The sequence below is a fragment of the Narcine bancroftii genome, chromosome 7 (genome assembly GCF_036971445.1).
Source record: "Narcine bancroftii isolate sNarBan1 chromosome 7, sNarBan1.hap1, whole genome shotgun sequence".
Taxonomy (NCBI): Eukaryota; Metazoa; Chordata; class Chondrichthyes; order Torpediniformes; family Narcinidae; genus Narcine; species Narcine bancroftii.
The window spans coordinates 214,134,575-214,159,426 of NC_091475.1; the positions used below are offsets into that span (position 1 = coordinate 214,134,575).

Consider the following 24,852-nt stretch of genomic DNA (forward strand, 5'->3'; position numbering starts at 1 on the left):
TTGATCTCTGCCTTAAATACATCCAGTGGGTCCGTCTCTTTCTTTGGCTTGGCTTCGCGGACGAAGATTTATGGAGGGGGTAAAAAGTCCACGTCAGCTGCAGGCTCGTTTGTGGCTGACCAGTCCGATGCGGGACAGGCAGACACGATTGCAGCGGTTGCAAGGGAAAATTGGTTGGTTGGGGTTGGGTGTTGGGTTTTTCCTCCTTTGCCTTTTGTCAGTGAGGTGGGCTCTGCGGTCTTCTTCAAAGGAGGCTGCTGCCCGCCAAACTGTGAGGCGCCAAGATGCACGGTTTGAGGCGTTATCAGCCCACTGGCGGTGGTCAATGTGGCAGGCACCAAGAGATTTCTTTAGGCAGTCCTTGTACCTTTTCTTTGGTGCACCTCTGTCACGGTGGCCAGTGGAGAGCTCGCCATATAATACGATCTTGGGAAGGCGATGGTCCTCCATTCTGGAGACGTGACCCATCCAGCGCAGCTGGATCTTCAGCTCCTTAAATACCACTATTGTACCTGATTCCACCACAACCCCTGTTCCAGGCACCCACCATTCTCTGTGTAAAATACCTGCCCCACACATCTCCCTTAAACATCCACCCACCTTCCACAAACATCCCACTGTGAGTGACGCTTTTACCCTGGGGACAAGATTTTGACAGCCCACCCTGTCGATGCCTCTATAGACCTCCCCTCAGCCTCCAACGATCCAGAGGAAACAACCCGTCTGTCCGACCTCTCCACATAACCCATCCCTTCTTAACCAGGCAACACCCTGGGGAACTTCTTCTCTCCTCGTAAGCCATCCCCTTCAAACTGGGAAACATCCTGGTGAAACTCTTCTCTCCCTATAACCTATCCCCTCTAAACCAGGCCACACCCTGGTGAACCTCTTCTCTCCCCATAACCCATCCCCTCCAAACCAGGCAACACCCTGGTGAAACTCTTCTCTCCCCATAACCCATCCCCTCTAAACCAGGGGACACCCTGGTGAACCTTCTCTCTCCCCATAACTCATCCCCTCTAAACCAGGCAACACCCTGGGGAACCTCTTCTCTCCCCATAACCCATCCCCTCTAAACCAGGCATCACCCTGGTGAACCTCTTCTCTCCCCTTTCCAAAGCCCCCACATCCTTCCTGTAATGGGCAACCAGAATTACACACTGTTCCACAGGCAGACTAACCACAGTTTGTATCGCTGCAACCTGACCTCCTTACTGTTACACTCAATGCCCCACCCAAAGAAGCCCAGCAGACCACACGCCTTCTTCACCACCCAATCTATGTGTGAGGCCACTTTCAATGAGCTGTGGACCTGAACCCTCAGATCCCTCAGCATATCAATAAGAGCTCAGACATTTGGGGGCAGGATGCATCAACTCTTAGACAGGCACATGAATGCAAGAAAAATAGAGGGTTATGGGTGTCAAGGAAAGAAGGGTTAGATTTATCCGGTGATTTACATGGTTTGGCACAACATTGTGGTGGAATGTTCTATGTTCACCCATATGATTGAGAACCATAGAATATTAAAGTACAGCCCCTTTGGCACCTCAGGATCATGGTAAACTATTATTCCTAGTCCCAATGACCAGTCCATAGCCCTCCATACCTCTCTCATCCATGTCATTGTCCAAATTCCTCTTAAATGTTAACATTGACCCTGCATTCTTCATTACTTCAGGTAATGAAGTTCCACACCCCCACCACTTTGTGTGAAAAAATTCCCTCTCATGTTCCCCCTAAACTTTTCCCCTTTCACCCTTAATCCCCCATGTCCTCTGGTTTGTATCTCACCTGCCCTCAGTGGAAAAAGTCTACCTACATTTACTCTATCTATCCCCCTCAGAATTTTACATATCTCGATCAAATCTCCCCTCATTCTTCTACGCTCCAGGGAATAAAGTATCTAACCTGTTTAATCTTTCCCTGTAACTCAGTTCCTGAAGTCCGGGCAACATCCTAGTAAATCTTGTCTGCACTCTTTCTATCTTATTGATATCCTTCCTGTAGTTCGGTGACCAAAACTGCACACAATCCTCCAAATGTGGCCTCACCAATGTCTTCTACAACTTCACCATAACATCCCAACTCCTGTACTCAACACTTTTGATTTATGAAGGCCAAGATGCCAAAAGCTCCCTTTACAACCCTGTCCACCTGTGATGCCACTTTCAGGGAATTATGTATCTGTATTCCCAGATCCCTCTGTTCTACTGCACTCCTCAGTGCCCGACCATTTACTGTGTATGTCCTTCCTTGGTTTGTCTTTCCAAAATGCAACACCCCACTCTTGTCTGGATTAAACACCATCTGCCATTTTTTTGACCGTTTTTCCAGTTTGTCCAGATCCCTCTGCAATGTTTGAAAACTTTCCTCACTGTTTACAACGCCTTCAATCTTTGTCATCTACCAAATTACTGATCTAATTTACCACATTATCGTCCAGATCATTGATATAGATGACAAACAACAATGGTCCCAGCACCAATCTATGAGGCATAGCACTGATGCATGAGGCACAGCACTAGTCACAGGCCTCCAGTCTAGAAGCATCATCCACCACTACTCTCTGGCTTATCCTGTGTAGCCAATGTCAACTCCAGTTGAAGACCTCCACATGAATACCCAGCATTTAAACTTTCCTGACTAACCTTCCATGTGGGACCATGTCAAAGGCCTTACTAAAGTCCATGGAGACAACATCCACAGCCTTTGTCAACTCGCCTGGTAACCTGCTCGAAAAACTCTATAATGTTGGTTCAACATGATCTACCACACACAAAGCCCGTTGACTATTCCATCAGTCCATGGCTATCCAAATAATTGTATATCCCACCTCTTGGAACACTTTCCAATAACTTACCCAATAATGAGCCAGGCTCGCTGGCCTATCATTTCCAGGGTTACTTTTGGAGCCTTTTTTAAACAATGGAACAACGTGAGCTACCTTCCAATCCTCTGGCACCTACCCGTCGCTAAGGACATTTTAAATATTCCTGCCAGAACCCCTGCAATTTCTACATGAGCCTCACTAAAGGTCCAAGGGAATATCTTGTAAGGCCCTGGGGATTTATCCACCCTTATTTGCTTTAAGACAGCGAGCACTTCCTCCTCTTTAATCTGTACAGGTTCCACGTCCTCACTGCTTGTTTTCCTTACTTCCTTCAAATCTGTGCCAGTTTACTGAGTGAATACTGATGTAAAAAATCCTTTTAAGATCTGCCCATCTCTTCTGGGTCCAAACAGAGAACATAAAACAATACAGCACAGAACAGGCCTGTCAACCCTCAATGTTGGGCCGACCCATATATTCCTTTCTAAAAAAAAGTACTGAACCCTCCCTACCCGTAACCTGCTACTTTTCTTCCATCCATGTGCCTGTCTAAGAGCCTCTTAAATGCCCCAGCCTCCACCTCCACTCCTGGCAAGCCATTCTAGGCCCCCACAACTCTCTGTGTAAAAAACTTACCCCTGACGTCGCCCCTAAACTTCCCTGTACACTCATCCTTTGGTGTCTGGACATGTGGCCGCAACACCGGTGTGCTCCTCTTTTAGACCTCTATCAAGTCTCCTCTCATCCTTCTACGCTCCAAAGAGAAAAGTCCCAGCTCTTAAGACTTGTTTCCCAATCCCAGGCAACTACCTGCTAAATCTCCTCTACCTCCTCTCCACAGTTTCCACATCCTTCCTATAATGAGGTGACCAGAACTGAACACAATACTTTGTGTGGTCTCACCAGAGATTTGTAGAGCTGCAACATGACCTCTCTACTCCTGAACTCAATCCCGCTGTTAATGAATCCCAGCATCCCATAGGCCTTCTTAACTATCCTATCAATCTGTGTGGCGACCTTGAGGGATGTATAGATTTGGACCTCGAGGTCTATTCATCCACAATCTTGTTACGGACAATTGACCCTGTACTCAACCTTCTGGTTTGTCCTTCCAAAATGCATCACCTCACACTTATCCGGATGGAACTCCATCTGTCATTTTTCTGCCCCACTCTGCATCCTGCCTATATCCTCTTGTAACCTTCGTGTCATCTGCAAACATATTGGCCCATCATTCTGCCTCTTCATCTAGGTTATTTATAAAAATCACAAAGAGCAGAGGTCCCAGAATAGATCCCTGAGGCCCCTCCACTAGTCAATAACCTCCAGGCAGAAAATTTTCCTTCCACTAGTCGCTGCTTTCTTCCTACAAGCCATTTTTAAAATTCATACAACTAATTTTCCACTTATTCTGGGACTCAATTTTCTGAACCTTGTCAAATGCCTTGCTAAATCCATGTAGACCGCCTGACCCTCATCAATTTCTTTTGTTACCTCCTCAAAAAACTCAATTAGACTCGTGAGGCACGACCTTCCCTTCACAAAGCCCTGCTGACTATCCTTGAGCAGTCTGTACCTCTCCAAATGCTCATAGATCCTGTCCTTAAGTTTGCACACCACTGACGTAAGACTCACTGGTCTGTAGTTCCCAGGATTCTCCCTATTACCTTTTTTTAAACAAGGGGACTACATTTGCCATTCTCCAATCCTCCGGCACCTCCCCTACAGCCAAAGAGGATTCAAGGATCATAGCTACTGCCCTAGTTATCTCTTCCCTCACTTCCCACAGCAGCCTGGGGTTTATCACGTCTAGCCCTGAGGACATCAATCTTGATGTTTTAAGAAGATCCACTTCCTTAATCTCCACATTGAACCATACAACATACATACAACATTACTGCATAGAAACAGGTCCCTTCGGCCCTTCTAGTCTGTCTCAAACCATTTTTCTGCCTAGTCTCACTGACCTGCGCCCAGTCCTGAGCCCTCCATACCCCTCCCATCCATGTACCTGTCCAAATTCCTCTTAAATGTTAAAAATGAGCCCGCATTCACCACTTCAGATGGCAGCTCATTCCACACTCCCACCACTCTGTGTGAAGAAGTTCTCTCTTAACCAGGGGTTCTCAATCCTTTTATTCCCACTCACATCCACTTTAAGTAATCCCTATGCCATCGGTGCTCTGTGATTAGTAAGGGATTGCTTAAGGTGGGATGTGACTGGGAAGGGAAGGTTGAGAACCACTGTTCTAAACCCAATTGTTACTGAAATATGTTGCTTGAGAAAAATTGTCATTGGCCAATTTCCTTTGGAGTTCTGAAACCGTGCACAGAACGAGTCAATGAGGTACAATTAAAATAATGGCTTTCAAACTTTTTCTTACCATCTTCTTTGGCTTGGCTTCGCGGACGAAGATTTATGGAGGGGGTAAAAAGTCCACGTCAGCTGCAGGCTCGTTTGTGGCTGACAAGTCCGATGCGGGACAGGCAGACACGGTTGCAGCGGTTGCAGGGGAAAATTGGTTGGTTGGGGTTGGGTGTTGGGTTTTTCCTCCTTTGCCTTTTGTCAGTGAGGTGGGCTCTGCGGTCTTCTTCAAAGGAGGTTGCTGCCCGCCAAACTGTGAGGCGCCAAGATGCACGGTTTGAGGCGTTATCAGCCCACTGGCGGTGGTCAATGTGGCAGGCACCAAGAGATTTCTTTAGGCAGTCCTTGTACCTTTTCTTTGGTGCACCTCTGTCATGGTGGCCAGTGGAGAGCTCGCCATATAACATGATCTTGGGAAGGCGATGGTCCTCCATTCTGGAGACGTGACCCATCCAGCGCAGCTGGATCTTCAGCAGCGTGGACTCGATGCTGTCGACCTCTGCCATCTCGAGTACTTCGAACTTTCTTACCATCTACATACCACCTTAATCCCTTACTAATCACAGAGCACCGATGGCATAGGGAATACTTAAAGTGATATGTGAGTGGAAAGAAAAAGGTTGAGAACCACTGCTTTAAACCTTTAACCCATGTTCTCTGGTTTGTATCTCACCTCCCCTCAGTGGAAAAAGCCGATCTATATTTACTCTGTCTGTCCCCCTCATAATATGAAATCTTCCCTCATTCTTCTGCACTCCAGGGAATAAAGTCCTAACTGTTTAACCTTTCCCTGTAACACAGTCCTGAAGTTGATCAACTTCCTAGTAAGTAAATCTTCTCTGCACTCCTTCTATCTTATTGACCACTCTCATCTTCAAGGGAACCAATTTTGTCCCTTACTATCCTTTTCCTCTTAATATACCTGTAGAAACGCTGAGGATTTTCCTTACCAGTGTCTGCCAAAGCAACCTTGTGTCTTTTACCCTTCCTGCAAGGTTTTTCTTGCATTTTTTACACTCCTCAAGTACCTCGTTCGCTCCCATGTTGCCTAAACCTGTTATCCACCTCTCTCTTCTTCCGAACTAGACCAGATCCCCAAAATCTCTTGAAAACCAAGGTTCCCTGTGCCTGTGAACCTTGCCTTTAATCCTGACAGGAACATACAAACCCTGTGCACTCAACATTTCACCTTTGAAGGTCATCCACTAACCTCGCATGTCCTTGCCAGAAAACAACTTATCCCAATTTATGCATTCTAGATCCTTTCTCATTTCCTCAAAGTTAGCCTTTCTCCATTTTAGAATCTCAACCCGAGGCCCAGACACATCCTTCTCCATAATTAAACTAATGGCATTATGATCACTAGATTATAGAAGTAGAAGCAGGACATTCGGCCCATTGAGTCTGCCCTGCTGTTCCATCATGAGCTGATCCATTCTCCCATTCAGCCCAACTCCTCTGCCTTCTCCCCATAACCTTTGATACCCTCTCAATCTGTGCCTTGCATATACCAACAAACTAGCCTTCATAGCCGCCCACTCTGGCAAAAGAAATTCCTCCGCATCTCTGTTTTAAGTGGGTGTCCTTTAATCTTGAACTTGTACTCTCTTGTCCTAGACTCCCCTACTGTGGGGAACAACTTTGCCAACCACTCAACCTCAATGGAAAAAGCCTGCTTGCATTTAACCTGCCTGCTCCCCATCTAGAAATAAACCTGGTGTGAATCCCTTAACATTGTGCCTGTACTATGGTGAAAAATTCTATGTTTTATTAACTGCACATGTTCAAAGGAGCTATATTTGAGAGGTGTTGATACAAACGGAGGGTGTGTTCCTGTGCAGGGCTCTTCCACATCGTAATTTGGGATGCTTGTGGCTAGACCAAGACCACTGCGCCTCCTCACCTTTTGAAGGCCTCTTCGGGGTTCCTCTCACACTCGCTGGGCTGCAGCGCTGCCTGCACTGAGCTCTCCTGAAGCCTCTCCCGGTAACCCTGCAACAGCGGGCACCTCTCAATCTGCTGCACCAGACTCAGCACGAAGCCGCTGATGGACAGGGTGCCCACATCCTGGGCCTGGCAGAAGTGATGGGCCAGCACTCTGCCAGACAGTTCAAGCCTCTGCCCCTGCTCCGACAATGGCCACAGCACCTCGGTGCACAGTGCCGTCTTACCACTGCCTGGACCCCCGGTGAGGAGCACGCCGGTGTTACGGCCACTGGCACACGTGTCCAGGCAGTGCTGCAGCTTCCTCAGGGCCCAATCCCGGCAGTAAAAGACCTTCCCCTGCACCAGGCTTTGTGTCATCTCTCAGTCCTTTCCACACTCCCACTGCCACACCTCCTGCATGCTGCACTCAGGCACAACCTCCTCTGCACCTGGGCCTCTGGGGTCGAATCTGGGGCTCCAGGCTGCTGCACCGTAACTGGGGCTCCATCAGGGCACGGTCAACCTGTGGGGAGAGAGCCCATAATTAGGGCAGGCTAGGCCCAGGTCCCTCCACCAGCTCAGGACATCCAGGCCGACATAGGGTCATACACACTACTGACACGGTGACAGTAACCCTCCCAATGCAGGCCGATGTACGCAGGATGTCATACATCTTACTGATGCAGGGCTACAGTCACCTTCCCTATGCAGGCCGATGTAACCCCTTAAAACACGCAGGGTGATGTACACTGGCCAATGTATGCCCTTCCTTTGCATGCTTATGTACACTCTCCCAATGCAGGCCGATGCACACTGGTGGACATATGCATACCCAACACAGGGCAATGAATCCAGGCCAATATATTCCCTCACGACACACAGACTGATGCATGGCCTCCCATTGTGACAAACACAACACCCACCACACACACAGGGTGAAAGGTGGGGTAGATTCCGGCCCAAGGATGTGAATCGAGACTGGCCCGGGAGCTGGAGGAGCATCTGGTCCAAGGACCCAGCTGGGGGAACCTCCCACTCCAACGAGAAAACTTGGCTGAATGTCTGGTCCAAGAGACAGTCTGGAGCTCTGCCAGATGGCTGCACAGTGGACGAGTCGTCCTCAGCCAGGATTCAAACCACAATTCGGCAGATGGGAAATTGAAACCGTGAATGACATAACCTGGATAAATTGCTAATATCAGTGATATCAACCATTTAAAATCCATCACCCCGATCCCTAACAGCTTCGCCTGTGCTGTCTGCCACTCAACAGTTCAGGTGGGAGTGAGCAGAAATATACACCTCACCCCACTGAAATTATGCTCCACGAGTCTCTCAGCACAGAGAGAAAGGAGTCGGTCAACTTCACAGGGAGGGAGCTCAGCTTCAAACCTCACCCATACTCACCCCACCCGGAACTGTGACTGTACAGCAGGAGGGAGCTTCAACCTGTGACTCACCTGTACTATCCCAGCTCAGGGTGTGTGAGTGTCCCGTGGGAGGGAGGTTTCTCCCATACCGACCCTGCCCAGGGAGTGTGAGTGTCCCGTGGGAGGGAGGTTTCTCCCATACTGACCCCACCCAGGGAGTGTGAGTGTACTGTAGGAGGGAGGTTTCTCCCATACTGACCCTGCCCAGGGAATGTGAATGTCCCGTGGGAGGGAGGTTTCACCCATACTGACCCTGCCCAGGGAATGTGAATGTCCCGTGGGAGGGAGGTTTCACCTGTACTGACCCCGCCCAGGGTGTGTGAGTGTCCCGTGGGAGGGAGGTTTCTCCCATACTGACCCCGCCCAGGGTGTGTGAGTGTCCCGTGGGAGGGAGGTTTCTCCCATACTGACCCTGCCCAGGGAGTGTGAGTGTGCCTTGGGAGGGAGGTTTCTCCCATACTGACCCTGCCCAGGGTGTGTGAGTGTCCCGTGGGAGGGAGGTTTCTCCCGTACTGACCCTGCCCAGGGAGTGTGAGTGTGCCTTGGGAGGGAGGTTTCTCCCATACTGACCCTGCCCAGGGAGTGTGAGTGTGCCTTGGGAGGGAGGTTTCTCCCATACTGACCCTGCCCAGGGAATGTGAATGTCCCGTGGGAGGGAGGTTTCACCCATACTGACCCCGCCCAGGGTGTGTGAGTGTACCGTAGGAGGGAGGTTTCACCTGTACTGACCCTGCCCAGAGAGTGTGAGTGTCCCGTGGGAGGGAGATTTCACCCATACTGACCCCACCCAGGGAGTGTGAGTGTACCGTAGCAGGGAGGTTTCACCCATACTGACCCTGCCCAGGGAATGTGAATGTCCCGTGGGAGGGAGGTTTCACCTGTACTGACCCCGCCCAGGGTGTGTGAGTGTCCCGTGGGAGGGAGGTTTCTCCCATACTGACCCCGCCCAGGGTGTGTGAGTGTCCCGTGGGAGGGAGGTTTCTCCCATACTGACCCTGCCCAGGGAGTGTGAGTGTGCCTTGGGAGGGAGGTTTCTCCCATACTGACCCTGCCCAGGGTGTGTGAGTGTCCCGTGGGAGGGAGGTTTCTCCCGTACTGACCCTGCCCAGGGAGTGTGAGTGTGCCTTGGGAGGGAGGTTTCTCCCATACTGACCCTGCCCAGGGAGTGTGAGTGTGCCTTGGGAGGGAGGTTTCTCCCATACTGACCCTGCCCAGGGAATGTGAATGTCCCGTGGGAGGGAGGTTTCACCCATACTGACCCCGCCCAGGGTGTGTGAGTGTACCGTAGGAGGGAGGTTTCACCTGTACTGACCCTGCCCAGAGAGTGTGAGTGTCCCGTGGGAGGGAGATTTCACCCATACTGACCCCACCCAGGGAGTGTGAGTGTACCGTAGCAGGGAGGTTTCACCTGTACTGACCCTGCCCAGAGAGTGCGAGTGTCCCGTGGGAGGGAGATTTCACCCATACTGACCCTGCCGAGGGACTGTGAGTGAACAGTGGGAGGGAGGTTTTACCTGTACTGACCCCACCCAGGGAGTGTGAGGGTCCCGTGGGAGGGAGATTTCACCCATACTGACCCTGCCGAAGGACTGTGAGTGAACAGTGTGAGGGAGGTTTTACCATACTGACCCTGCCCAGGGAGTGTGAGGGTCCCGTGGGAGGGAGATTTCACCCATACTGACCCTGCCGAGGGACTGTGAGTGAACAGTGGGAGGGAGATTTTACCTGTACTGACCTCACCCAGGGAGTGTGAGGGTCCGGTGGGAGGGAGATTTCACCCATACTGACCCTGCCGAGGGACTGTGAGTTAACAGTGGGAGGGAGGTTTTACCATACTGACCCTGCCCAGGGAGTGTACGATGGGAGTTGGGAGCTTAATCAATGGCTAGAACGCAAAGGTCAGAGTTTATGTGGAGACAATAAATAGGTACATGAGGTGGCCATTAATCTGCTGCCCATTCCCTCAGGTCGTGGCTGAGGATTCACCTGTGTTCTGATTCCCTGCACCGTTCCATATCTGTCTATTCCCTTCATATTCAAAAATTGATCCCTGCCTTCTGCAGACAGCAACAAACTTGTTTTGCCTGCCGCCGGGTGTATAAATTGGGATTGGTCTCCACTCCACCACAAGCACCCAACCCTTCGATGAGTTTTAAATTCCCTGCCTGTGGATCTGGAAAACTCATTCAGAACATAAAGCCATGAATCACCTGCTGTTGGATCTGTCTATACTCGCAAAGCAGGAAGGTCAGCGATTCATGAAACCTTGGGGCTCGGATCAAGGCAGCTCGAGTGCAGCCTGATTCACACACGGCCCTGGATCACTGTGGCCTGGTTGTCAAGAACCCCGCGGTTAACAGATGTGCGTCCCCTCACCCACACGGACTCCTCCCCTTTGAGACCAGTCCAGGGAGTGAGTGAGTTCTGCTGGTTCAACAGAAGAATCCCTAACCCACTTCTCTGTCCAGGAGAGCTGGATTTTTAACCCCTTCCCTCCCAGTAACCCTGTCCCAACACTAAGGATTCAATCTCCCCAGGACCTCAGCCTCAACACCAATAAGTTTAACCCCACAAATCCCTAGTGGTTCCACACAACAGACAGCCATTGAAGGCAGGGCCAAGCGAACATAGAGCTGAAAGGAGATGGCTCTGGAGCAGCAATAAAGGGGTCCAGGCAGGAAGATCAGACACAACGTTGGCATCGAGTACAATCAGCTCTTGGCTATGGTCTGCAGGCTCCATGAACCCTGCCCCTGCACCCCAACTCACTGTGGGCAAGGGGAGCAGGTACAGTGCAGCATGGCACTTTGTAGCTCCAACCTAACAGACTCGATCTCAACCTCATCCCCAGAACACTGGAACCGCAGCACTTCAGTTGGACCCTGGAACCCCACCTCCCCCAGAGTGATCCTGGAACCCCACCACCCAGTATGAACCACCTCCCTCGTGTGACCCAAGAACCCCCAGTCTGAGCCTGGAACCCCACCTCCCCCAGTCTGACCCAATCTGTAATCCTGTTACTTAAAGACCTGTGTTCTGAGATACTCCAGTTAAATTTCTGTCCCTCTCTACGATTTTCACATCCCTTCCAGACAGGTGTCCAGAATTGCCCAGTGTGTTTTTGGTGACTGTATCAGAGCTATGCACGGGGGGGGGGGGGGGTACCAGAGAGATTGTCAGAAAGGGACAATCAAGGGGAAATTGGAAGCTCGACATGGACTGTGTAATCGGCTGAGCAAAGGCGACGTGGACTGTGTAATCGGCTGAGCAAAGGCGACGTGGACTGTGTAATTGGCTGAGCAAAGGTGACTTGGCTGTGAACACTATTGGAATTTTTTTTTGGATGCCTTATTAGATCAGCTCATGGACCCAACCAAAGAAAAGGTCTTTCCAGAATTGGGTGTTGCATAACAAGATGAGTTTAATTAATGATCTCATAGAGGGGGAGCTTCTGGATAGCAGCAATCATAATGCAGGCTGAATTTTACATTCAGATTGTGAGAGAGAATGGGTCCCAGACGTGTTTACATTTAAGGGTAACTTTGAGAGCTGAATGATATGGTGAGCGAAGTGGTATGTAAGCTGAAAGCATCAGATAATTACGATGATTTTTCAGAATATTAGAATTTTGTTGAGAAATAACATTTTAAGCCAGTACCCACCTACCCTGGTTAATGGAAGCTGCTAAAGACAGCATCAAACAAAGTGCATAATGACAAAAAGATGGGTGGCAGATCAAAGGTTTGCAGCAATATAACAAGACTGTAAAGAATGGCTAAAAGATTAACCCGAAGAAAAAAGTGGACTGAGAAATACCTGGATAAAGGTGAACTCAATCCCGGAGAGAACTTCCAAAGGGTATTAGGGAAAATGGAAGCTCCCAATATAGATGGCAATGTACTGACATGGATGCAAGATGGCTGGCTAAAAGTATCGAGGGACTTTTGTTAGTGGTGTGCCTCAGGGATCGGTGCTTGTTGTTTGTCATCTATATCAATGATCTAGATGATAACATGGTAAATTGGATCAGCAAGTTTGCAGATGAGACTAAGATTGGAGGACAGCGAGGAAGGTTTTCAAAAGTTGCAGAAGGACCTGGACCAGCTGGAAAAATGAGCTGAATCATGGCAGATGGAATTTAATGCAGACAAATGTGAGGTGTTGCACTTTGGAAGGACAAACCACGAAAGGATGTACATGGTAAATGGTCGGGCACTGAGGAGTGCGGTAGAACAGAGGGATCTGGGAATACAGATACATAATTCCATGAAAGTGACATCACAGGTGGATAGGGTTGTAAAGAGAGCTTTTGGCACATTGGCCTTCGTAAATCAAAGTATTGAGTACAGGAGTTGGGATGTTTATGGTAAAGTTGTATAAGACATTGGTGAAGCCAGATTTGGAATATTGTGTGCAGTTTTGGACATCGAACTACAGGAAAGATATCAATAAGATAGATAGAGAGCAGAGAAGATTTACGAGGACTGGACTTCAGGAACTGAGTTACAGGGAAAGTTAAACAGGTTAGGGCTTTATTCCCTGGAGTGTAGAATGAGGGGAGACTTGATAGAAGAATTTAAAATTATCAGGGTATAGAGTAAATGTAGGTCGGCTTTTTCCACTGAAGGTAGGTGAGATACAAACCAGAGGACATGGATTAAGGGTGAAAGGGGAAAGGTTTAGGGGGAATATGAGGGGGAATTTTTTTCACAAAGAGTGGTGGGAGTGTGGAACTAGTTGCCAGCTGAGGTAGTGAATGCGGGTTCAATATTAAACATTTAAGAGGAATTTGGACGGGTCGGAGGGGTTTGGAGGGCTATGATCAGGGTGCAGGTCAGTGGGATAAGGGAAAATAATGGTTTGGCACAGACTAGAAGGAGTGAAGGGCCTGTTTCTGTGCTGTACGGTTCTATGACTGTGTGAAAAATGGTCCTTCTCTGTGACGTGGGGATGTGACTATGTAATATTGAAAGCTCAAAGGATTGTGCAGAGTCTGAGAAGTGGGTAACTGTTTTGGAATTTATTCTGAACAGTGAGAGGTTGCAAAGTCTGAGATCTGAGGGATCTGGGTGTCCTGGTGCACCCATTTTCAATGGCCCCCCGGGCTGGGTCGTGTTGGGGGGGCAGTGGGGGGCACAGCACATTTAAGTAAAAGCCTAGTTTTCTTTTCACCTCACGTAACATCAATAGTTTTTCTACTTTTTATGTGGTCGGGAGAAGTGCAAAACAAACCAAAACCTGACTGCTTCACAGAGAAGGGGGCCCAGAGACTTGGGGGGGAGGTCATAGCCAAAGAAAGGTTGAGATGACCCCATGCATCATTCACAGAAGGTCTGAATACAAGTAATTACAATGTTGTTTACAGTGAGAGTAATCAAATACAAGGGGAAAGGTTATGACTGGGTTATATAGGACACAGGGGAGACCACATCTGGAGTAGAGGGCCATGTCAGTCACTTCACGGACGATAGTAATGAGTTGGAAGCAATTCAGAGATGAATTAGACCAACAGCTGGAGTGGACACAGGTTGTCTCACAGCAGACATGCTGGACTTGTCAACAGGCGTTGAGAAGTGAGACAGCATTTCGTTCAGGTTTAACACCCAGGGGTCTTCAGTATTTTAAACATTTCCTCTTGTGGGAAAACCCAACACCAGTTACAAACGTTCACATAGAAGCAGTTGGCCAGCGAACACAAGAGATGCTCCAATGCTGAGGCTTCATGAGGCACTGGTGGGACCTGGCTTGGAGCATTGTGAGCAGATCTGGGATCCTCATTGAAGGATGTGCTGATGTTGGAGAGGGTTCAGAGGAGGTTCACAGGAGGATTCTGGGAATGAAAGGGTTATCATATGACAAGTGTTTGACAGCTCCTGGCCTGTACTCGTTGGAATTTAGGAGAATGAGGGGGGGATCTCACTGAAACATTTTGAATGTTGAAAGGTGTGGTCAGAGTAGATGTAGAAAGGTTGTTCCCCATGGTGGGAGAGTCTCGGACAAGAGGGCACAACTTCAGGACTGGAGGGCGACCCCTTAAAACAGAGATGCGAAGGAATTTCTTCAGCCAGAGGGTGGTGAATCTGTGAAATTTGTTGCCACAGGCAGTTGTGAAGGAAAGGTCATTAGGTGTATTTAAGGCGGAGATTGATCGGTTCTTGATTAGTCAGGGCATCAAAGGTTGTTAGGAGAAGGCCGGGCAGTGGGGCTGAATGGGAAAATTGATCAGCTCATGGTTGAATGGCAGGGCAGACTCGATGGGCTGAATGGTCTACTGCTCCTATGTCTTATGGGCTTATGGTCTAAAAATGCATTCTCTTGGCAAGTTGTCAGTCTTGAGAACTCTCTCGCTCAAACAGCAATAGAAGCAGACTCTCCAAATGTTTGAGGGTGAAGCTGGGTGGACTGATGTTCACCCACAGGGTGAAAGGTTACTGGGGGCACGGAGGTTACCATCCGATCATCCACCATGTTACACAACAGCAGAGCAGGTTTGTGGGACCAAGTGACCACCTTCTCTCCCAATGACTATATCCCTCTGTTCCTGCAGCTCTACAGAGTTCCTCTTCACCCCTTCTTGCAGTCAACTACTGACAGGTTCATCACACCTCCCCAGTGAAGCAGTCCCACCCACCTCAACCGCAATGGGAACTACCCACTCGTCTCCTGAACCACTTGTACAGAGTGAACTCTGCGCTGCACCCCGACACCTAGTCTATCAACGTGCCTTTGCTCAGGAACCCTCGCCACTGGTGCAGGGAATTGCTGGCAATGCCAGATTGCTCACTGGCTTCTCCACCCCTAACATCGGCCTGTACCATGTGAGGGGAAGGTCCACAGTGGGAGGACGTTCACTGTGTGATGGCTACTCTGAGGGAGGAGCTCGCTGCAGGAGGAGTTTGTTGTGTCCTGAAAGTCCCTCCACAACACATGGGCGCGGACAGCCTCCACCCAGCCAATGTGAGGGTTGAACACAGCTCACCCCTGTCTCCTCACAACCCGGGAGAGGTGGGCGAGTGACAATAGGAGGCTTTAAACCTGCTGACATGGGCACAGGTTTTCCAGAACACTGAGGCCATCACTGAGACTCACTGTGGAGTCAGGCCAAGGAACAGAACCCCATTTTTCAGACCTCCCACTTGTCACCCCAACCTCTGGGGTCTCAGTCTGTCCACCCAGCACCCAAGGATTTGAGTCGGTATCTCACCAACCTCCCACCCACCCCCTCACTTCCCACGGGAGTCAATGACATAACCTTCCTGGTTCTCTCACTCCCTGGACCCTCCCTTTTCTGGAGGTCCCCACACCCCCATCGGTCGTATGAACCCCTTCTTCGACCATCCCCTCCATTTCTTGGGGGGGGGGGCAGGGGTTTCACTCTCCCCACAACCCATCCCTTCCATTGTGTTCATCAACACCCCGAAGGGGCTCACACCCCATCCCCTCGCTGATCCCCGGGCGCTCCCTCCCCGCTCTCCTGGGCGCTCCCTCTGCTGTCCTGGGTGCTCCCTCCCTGCCTGCTCTCCCAGGCACTCCTTCCCTACTCCCCAGGCACTCCCTCTCTGCTTTCCCGGGCGCTCCCTCCCTGCTCTCCCGCGCGCTCCCTCGCTCCTGGGTGCTCCCTCCAACTCCCAGGTGCTCCCTCTCCACACCCCAGGGTTCTCCCACCCTGCTCCCTTCGGCTCTCCCTCTCTGCTCCCCCGGGCGCTCCCTCCCCGGGCACTGCCTTCCTCGGCGCTCCCTCCCCGCCCCGGAGCCCTGGGCTCTCACCACGGTGTTCGGCGCCGCTGCAGCGGGATCCCCCGCCGGGGTCTGTGCGAGAGGCTGCGGCTCGGGTCTGCACTGGGAGCGGGGACGGAACGGGGCGGCCGAGCGGCCGCTGACACTCGGCTCCGGGACGCCTTCCGCCGGTGCCGGACAGGAAACGGGGCTGCGGCCTGTGGGAGGCGGGACCAGGGCGGAGCCGCGCCGCCTGCCCCGTCCCCAGCGCGGAGCCGCGCCGCCTGCCCCGTCCCCAGCGCGGAGCCGCGCCGCCTGCCCCGTCCCCAGCGCGGAGCCGCGCCGCCTGCCCCGTCCCCAGCGCGGAGCCGCGCCGCCTGCCCCGTCCCCAGCGCGGAGCCGCGCCGCCTGCCCCGTCCCCAGCGCGGAGCCGCGCCGCCTGCCCCGTCCCCAGCGCGGAGCCGCGCCGCCTGCCCCGTCCCCAGCGCGGAGCCGCGCCGCCTGCCCCGTCCCCAGCGCGGAGCCGCGCCGCCTGCCCCGTCCCCAGCGCGGAGCCGCGCCGCCTGCCCCGTCCCCAGCGCGGAGCCGCGCCGCCTGCCCCGTCCCCAGCGCGGAGCCGCGCCGCCTGCCCCGTCCCCAGCGCGGAGCCGCGCCGCCTGCCCCGTCCCCAGCGCGGAGCCGCGCCGCCTGCCCCGTCCCCAGCGCGGAGCCGCGCCGCCTGCCCCGTCCCCAGCGCGGAGCCGCGCCGCCTGCCCCGTCCCCAGCGCGGAGCCGCGCCGCCTGCCCCGTCCCCAGCGCGGAGCCGCGCCGCCTGCCCCGTCCCCAGCGCGGAGCCGCGCCGCCTGCCCCGTCCCCAGCGCGGAGCCGCGCCGCCTGCCCCGTCCCCAGCGCGGAGCCGCGCCGCCTGCCCCGTCCCCAGCGCGGAGCCGCGCCGCCTGCCCCGTCCCCAGCGCGGAGCCACACCGCCGGTCCCTGTCCCTGTCCCCAGCGCGGAGCTCCACTGCTTGACCCCGACCCCAGTGCGGAGCTGCAGGAGCCGCGCCGCCTGATCCAATCCTCAGTGTGGAGCTGCACTGCTTGATCCTGTCCCCAGCGTGGAGGTGCACACCAGAGAGTAGTGGATTTGTGGAATTTAAAGGGGAAATTGATAGGTATCTAATTGGTCAGGATATCAAGGGATATGGGGACAAGGAGGTTTCCACGGAGCAGACTCGATGGGCCAAATGGCCATCTTCTGTTCCTTTCTCTTGAGATCTTTTGATGCCCAGGTCACGTCCCCAGTGTGGAGCCACACCACTTGACCCTGTCCCCAGTGTGGAGGTGCACAGCCCAGCCCTCTTCCCCAGTTTGGGGACAGGCGGCCTGGCCTCATTCCCAGCACAGAGCCATGCAGCCGAGCCACATCCCAAGGGCTGAGCCGAGTGGCCTACCCGTGTCCCCAGCACAGAGATGAGTGGCCTGGCCCCATCCCCAGCATGGAGCTACACCTTTGCCTGCTGAAGGGGGTGGGTTCAGGCTGGTCACAGGGCAGTGTCAAGAGCAACTGTGGACCTGGGGCATCAAGAAGCCTGGCTGGTGGGGCACCCATAGAAACAGACCCCTTTAGTCTGTGCCAAAACTGTTTTTCTGCTTAATTCCACTAACCTACACACCCAGTCCACACCCTCATCACTCTCTGTGTGAAGAAGTTCCCCCCCCTCATTTTCCCCCATAAACCTTTCCCCTTTCACCCCTAACTCATGTCCTCTGGTTTGTATCTCACCCACCCTCAGTGGAAAAAGCCAGCCTACATTTATTCTGTCTACCCCCTCATAATTTTAAATATCTTGATCAAATCTCCCCTCATTCTTCTGTGCTCCAGGGAATAAAGTCCTAACCTGTTTAACTGTCCCCTCTCTCCCCCCTCTTTCCCACTCCCTTCCTCTCTCTCTCTCCCCTTCCCCCTCTTCCTCTCCCCCTCTCTCTTTCTCTCTTACTCCACAGAACCAAACTCAATGATAATATCTAATTAACACCTTTTATTTGTTGGTCTGGACTCTTTCCCCCCCCCCCCCCCCATTGTTTCCCCTTTCTCTCCCAGAGATGTTCATTCAGTTGCCTGCCTGCTTTTTGCTTCTATGTTGAAGAAGGGCTCAGGCCCGAAACATCGGTGATATATCTTTACCTCCTATGGACACTGTGAGACCAGCTGAGTTCCTCTAGAATTTATTGTTTTCACTACATTCACAGCATCTGCTGACTTCCAAGTTTCACTCATCTGCTAATCCCTTCATTCCAGGTATCATTCTTGTGAATCATCTCAGGACCCTGTCAAACACCAGCAAATCCTTTCTTAAATAACGAGCCCAAAACTGTCCCCATACCCTAAATGAGGCCTCACCAGTGCCTTATAAACCTTCAACGTCACATCCCTGTTCTTGTATCCTATCCCTCTAGATATGAACGTCAACATTGGATTCACCTTCTTCACCACCGACTCAACCTGGAGGTGAACCTTTAGGGTATCCTGCACGATGATCCTGAGTCCCTTTGCACATCTGAATTTTCTCCCCATCCAAATAATAGTCAGCTCATTTATTTCTTCTGCCAAAGTGCACGATCATACACTCTCCAACACCTCTTCACCCATTCTCCTACGTCTCTCTCTGCAGCCTCTCCATTTCCTCATCAGTATTTGCCCCCTCCACCTCTCTCTGTATCATCTGCAAACTTGGCCACAAAACCATTTATTCCACAATCCAAATCATTAACATACAAGGTGAGAAGAAGTGGCCCCAACACTGCCCCAGAATAGGATCCCTTTATTCCCACTCTCAGTTTTCTGCTGAACAGCGAATGCTTTGCCCACACTAATATCCTTCCTGTAATTCCATGGGTTTGTGGCCATTGGAATCACAGTGGAGACGACGAAGTAACCACACAAGGCATTGTGCAACCTTTTAAAACCCCGAATCACACGGTCGATTCACGCTGATGTCATCACATACTGACATCACGTGCCCGGTTTGATGCCTCCTGGGAGTTGTGGTGCTGCCATAGCGCCACTACATGGCCCCCAACCCCACCCCCAGAACCAGCAGAAAGGTTTGTCTGTCTTTTAGATGATCAACCTCTGTGACTGACTGTTGCCTGCTGCAGTGGGGAAGACTTGATCGATCATGAGCTGGTTTAAGCCTGTCAATAGTGAAAGATTGTGGCTTCCCTCTAATGTCCAAAATACAGGTCAACCTAGTTTGTCTGAGTATCCTATAAGGTCCTTCATAGGACATCTGCAAAGATTGACCAAGTGTTCCTCTTTGGAAGAAGACATATTCGCAGTTTTTGAGGTCTTCAGGCACAAAACAAGAGTGTTCTCCATGTGACGATGGTGAATAGGGATCAATTTTCCTACGGTCCCCCTTAGCCTGCTCAACAGTTCCTTAGGATCATCGTTAGAGTTGAAATGATAGGGGACGAACTCCCCTGGAACCACCAACAGTGTGCCGTACACGAGTTCCGCAGATGAAGCTTGGAGTCCTCCTTTGGGGTTATTCTAATGCCCAGTAATACCCAGGGCAGCTCATCAGCCCAATTCGGGCCCTCTAACCGAGCCATCAAGGCTGACTTGAGATGTCGATGAAATCTTTCCACCATTCCATTGGCCTGGGGATGATAGGGGTTCATATGGTGAATTGCTGTTCTGAGCAAATGAGAAAAGGCCATTCACAGCGAGGAAGTAAATTGTGGTTCTCCATCCGAAGTAACTTGTGCCGGTAAACCATAGCGAGACACCCAGGAACTGAGGAGCTCCTGAGCACAAGTGTCTGTAGTAGCATCTACCATAGGCACAGCCTCAGGCCACCACATAAACCTGTCTATTACTGTAAAAAGATAACGGGATCCTCCTGAAACAGGAAGCAGACCAACAATGCCCTCGTGGACATGAACAAAGCGACGAGTACCTGCTGGGAAGGACTGCAGTGGGGCTTTAGTGCCGCTGAACTTCTGCTTTCTGGCAGGCAATGCAGAACCTCGTCATTTGTGTGACATCTTTTTTAAGACTGTGCCACACGAACCTGTCCGAAACCATACAAACAGTCGATCTAATCGTTGGATTTGAGAGACCATGCACAGAGTCGAATACTCGACGTTTCCATGATGTCGGAACTACTGGGGATGGGTGTCCTGTTGATATATCACAGAGGAGTAGTTTGCCATTAACTCCAAACTGGACATCCTTCAATTGAAGGTTCACGATTGCAGTCTGATAAGTATTCGCCTCATGGTCATGTCCTTGGGCTGCGGCCAAAGCTGTGTCGTTAATACCTTGATCTACAGACAAAACCTCGAGTGGAGCAGAGCGGGAAAGTGCATCAGCTACTACATTGTCTTTTCCGGAAATATGTACTTGCTTTGTGGAAAATTCTGAAATGAATGATAATCGCCGTTGTTGTCGCCCTGACCAGGGCACTACGACCTTGGAAAACGCAAATGTTAAGGGCTTGTGGTCGATGTATGTAGTAAAATCTCTGCCCTCCAAAAAATAACGGAAGTGTCAAATTGACAAGTAAATGGCCAAAAGCTCATCAAAAGCCCTGTATTTCTTCTTTGCTTCATGAAGATGGCGGCTGAAGAATGCCAATGGTTTCCATTGCCTGTTGGCATATTGATGAAGTGCACTTGCTATGGCCGAACTGTGGAAAGGGCGGTGGTTGCATTTAAAACTGGGTAGCTGAACATAGTGGCATGAATCAGCAAATCTTTTGTCTTCAAGAAGGCATTGTTTCCCTCTTCAGTCCAATAAATGGTTCTGGCGTTTCCGGACAGTAAATCGAAAAGAGGCTTCATGATATGAGCTGCTTCCGGAAGAAACCGACGGTAAAAATTTACCATTCCCAAGAATTTCTGCAGGCTTTTAACTGTAGCAGTTTTTGAGTATTTGCTAATGGCCTCAACTTTGGATGGCAGCAGAGTTGCTCCTTCTTGAGTATCCTATGCCCCAAGAAATCAATCATTTCTTGTCAAAAAACACATTTATCTGGATTGATGGTCAGTCCAAAGTTTTGAAGAGGAATTAATAAGTGTACGAAGATGTTCCATATGTTCTTCCATGGTCCCACTGGCCACTAAAATGTCATGGAGGGAAATGAAGACATTGGTCATACCACATTCTAAAGCATCCATCACCCGTTGGAATGATTGAGCAGCATTCTTTAATCCAAATGGCATTCGTTAAAATTCGAACAACCCAAACGGGGTCATTATTGCTGGTTTTGGAATGTCTTCTGGCTCTACTAGCACTTGGTGATGGCCACGCACCATCTATTTTGAAGAAGATTTTCGCTCCATGCAAATTAGCCGAGAAATCCTGAATACGAGGTATCGGACAACGATCTGGGATGGTGGCATCGTTAAACTGCCTGTAATCTCCACATGGTCGCCAACCTTCATTGTGTTTCGGGACCATGTGTAACAGGGGTGACCAAGGACCTCCAAATTATGCCTAGTTCCTCCATCTTGGCAAACTCTTCCTTAACTAAACAAAGTTTCTCTGATGGCAAGCGACGTGCTTTCGCATGGTTAGGTGGGCCTTCAGTACAAATGTGGTGAGTAACACGGTGCTCTGAAGTGGAGGCAGAAAATTGTAGAGTTAGAATCTCAGGGAAATCTTCCAACAGCTTGGAGAATTCATCTACTGATCCACTTAATGTTTGGGGGTGCAGAGCTGCGGAATAGGTGTCTGCCAGAGGAATGGTCTGAAAAGTAGTTCCATCTATTAGCCAACATCCTTTTAAATCAACGAGGAATGAATGAGCCCAAAGAAAATCTGCAGCAAGCAAGGGTCGGGAAACTGCTTCTTTAACAGATGGCCATGTGTAGAGATGATTCTCGAACTTGACATTCATCTTCCTGGTGCCAACAGTGGGAATATTGAAACTGTTAACTGCTCGTAGTTGCAGGCCAGGGGAGGATGGTGTGTGTCAAAACCAGTGGGTGGAAATACACCAACTTCTGAACCCGTGTCCACCATAAATTTTTGCTGGGACAGTTGGTCCCATACATACAGTTGGCTTGCAGGTTTCTCGCCAACCACCACAGCCCTTACTGGTGGTTGGCCTGGGTGTATCCCGCAATTGAGCAGGGTGGAAGGCACTTGCAGGCATTTACTCCCCAAAACCTGTGGTAATAACACCAAGATGAGGTGTCCACTGGCTGCTTGCTTGTCTTGGGGCATTGCCTGCTTGTAGGGAGTGATGTGCTAAGAGCACTAGAGTGTGACACGGGGTCAATATCAGGGTTTGGTTTTGCAGACTCATCTTTCCTTTCTGTCCTATTTAGCCAGCCATAGAATGTCTCCCTCCACTGCTACAGCCCTTGGGTCTTCAAATGAACATTTGGATAATGAGCCTAATATCATCTGGCATTTGCTCAAATAACATATTGGGCCTTTCGCCAGCTGCCAGGAACAGCATTTAATTTGTTAATTCTGAAGGGGCGCGGTCTCCCAACCCATTGAGATGTAGTCGTTTGGCTGCTCTTTTCCTTCAGGACATAGCATATACCTGTAATAAAAGCGCTTTGAAAGCAGGATACTTGCTGGAACGTGGTGGTTCCCATAGGAAGTTGCCAACTCTCTGAGCAACAGCCTGGTCCAGGCCATTGACAAGATGGTTATAATGAGTGGCATCTAACTCGACTTGGCGAAAGTGAAATTGAGCTTCAGCCTGTTGGAACCATAGTTCAGGCTCAGCTGTCCAGAAAGGTGGCAGGTTCACAGCAATGGCTGCAGAGTCCAGGTTTGTCCAAAACTACATTTTTGGACTCATCAGGGTCACCAATTGTGGCCACTGGAATTGCAGTGGACACAACAAAATAACCACACAAGGCGTTTTTTAGAGTGAATCAAACGGATTTTCTCTTCATCACCCGCACAACCTTTTAAAAGCCTGAATCATGCGCTTGACACGTGCTGACGTCATCACATACTGATGTCACATGGTCGGTTCGATGGCTTCTAGGAGTTGTAATGCCACCATAGCCCCGCTACAGATTGTCATCTTGTTAACAACCTCATGTGCAGCACCTTGTCAAAAGCCTTTGGAAGTCCAAAACGATAATTTCCACTGCTTCTCCTTGATCTAACCCTTCTTGTGGTTATTACAGAAAATTATGGTGGTTTCCTTTGAGGAAACCATGGGCGATCCTGTCATGTGTCTCCAGTTACTCTGTAACCTCATCCTTAACAATTGACTCCAACGACTTCCCAACCACTGACATCAGGCTAACCGGTTGACAATTTCCTTTCTGTTACCTCTCTCCCTTTTTAAATAGCGGAGTGCCCTTTGCCAATTCCAAGAATCATGGCAGCATCTGTTGATTCTTGGAAGATCATTACTAGAGACTCCACAATCTCTGTAGCTACTTTGTTCAGAGCCTGAGGGTGAATTTCATCTGATCCTGGAGACTTATCTACCCTTAGATGTTTCAGTTTCCCAGGTGCCCTCCCCCTGGCAATCGTGACTGAACTCACTACTTTTCCCCAACACCCTTGAAATTCAGGTGTCCTGCTCATGTTTTCCACAGTGAATGTGTAAGAAAATTAATTTAGACATACAGCACAGTTACAGGCCCTCTGACGCACAAGTCCGTGCCGCCCAATTACACCCAATTAACCTACAGCTCCCAGTACATTTTGAATGGTGGGAGGAAACCGGATCCCCTGGGGAAAACTTACGCAGACACAAGGAGGATGTACAAACTTCTCACAGACAGTGTTGGATTCGAACCCTGGTCCCGATCGCTGGTGCTGACCAACCGCGCCACCCATGAAGACTGATACAAGATACTCATTCAGTTCCTCTGCCATTTTCTTGTCTCCCATTCCACCTTCTCCATCCGAATGACCCTTTCCGTTGCCTTCTATAAGCTTTTTAAAACTTCCCACTCCTCAATCTTCCCACTAATTTTTGCTTCCTTGTTTCCCTCTCTTCTAATTCTTTGGCCTCTGATATGCCTCCAGAGCAGGATGGGTCAGGGGTCCTCAGCCAGGACGGCAGTGTGATTCCCGACGCTGACCTCCTGGGTAAGGTAAAGAGCCTTTCATGTGGTGTTGCACTAGAAGTGGTACAGAGCAGGGACTTGGACCTGACAGCTCAACATAGATTCACCACATCAACCTAGCACACAACTCCCTGCACTCTACTTACAGGACCTCTCACCCTTCCTACCCACATCACCGGTCCCTACATGGACCACGACATCTGGCCACTCACCCTCCCTCCTGAGAACACTGTGAACTCCATCTGAGATATCTTGGACCCCAGCACCAGGGAGGTAACGTACCATCCAGGATACTCAACCTCTTCCATAGAATCTCTTATCTGTCCCCCTAATGATGGAATCCCCTACAGCTCACCTCTTCTCCTCCCTTCCCTTCTCAGCCACAGGACCAGACTCCATGCCAGAGACCTGATCGCTGTGGCTTGACCCTGGTAGGTAATTTCCCCAACAGTATCCAAAATGTTATTGAGAGGAATGTCCACAGGGGTGCCCTGCATTGGCTGCCTGTTCCTTTCCCTCTCCTAATTGGCTCCGAGGGGTGT

The 24,852-nt window shown here is 50.6% G+C and overlaps 1 protein-coding gene across 4 annotated transcripts in view; it reads right to left on the minus strand.

Moving 5' to 3' along the window:
• LOC138739700 (ankyrin repeat domain-containing protein 50-like) overlaps positions 1–20,660 on the minus strand; it is a 29,829-nt gene extending 9,169 nt beyond the window's left edge. For 2 of the 4 annotated variants that reach the window (XM_069892281.1, XM_069892278.1), the window contains exons 1-2: positions 16,322–16,410; positions 7,102–7,647 (exon numbers count right to left, since the gene is read on the minus strand). In XM_069892281.1, the coding sequence (XP_069748382.1) occupies positions 7,102–7,502 (401 nt within the window). In that variant the 5' untranslated portion in view covers positions 7,503–7,647; positions 16,322–16,410. Of the gene's footprint in view, positions 1–7,101; positions 7,648–10,764; positions 10,898–16,321; positions 16,411–20,211 lie in introns of those variants that run through there. The other 2 variants (XM_069892279.1, XM_069892280.1) reach the window with 2 other exon arrangements.
• Positions 20,661–24,852: the final 4,192 nt, after the last annotated feature.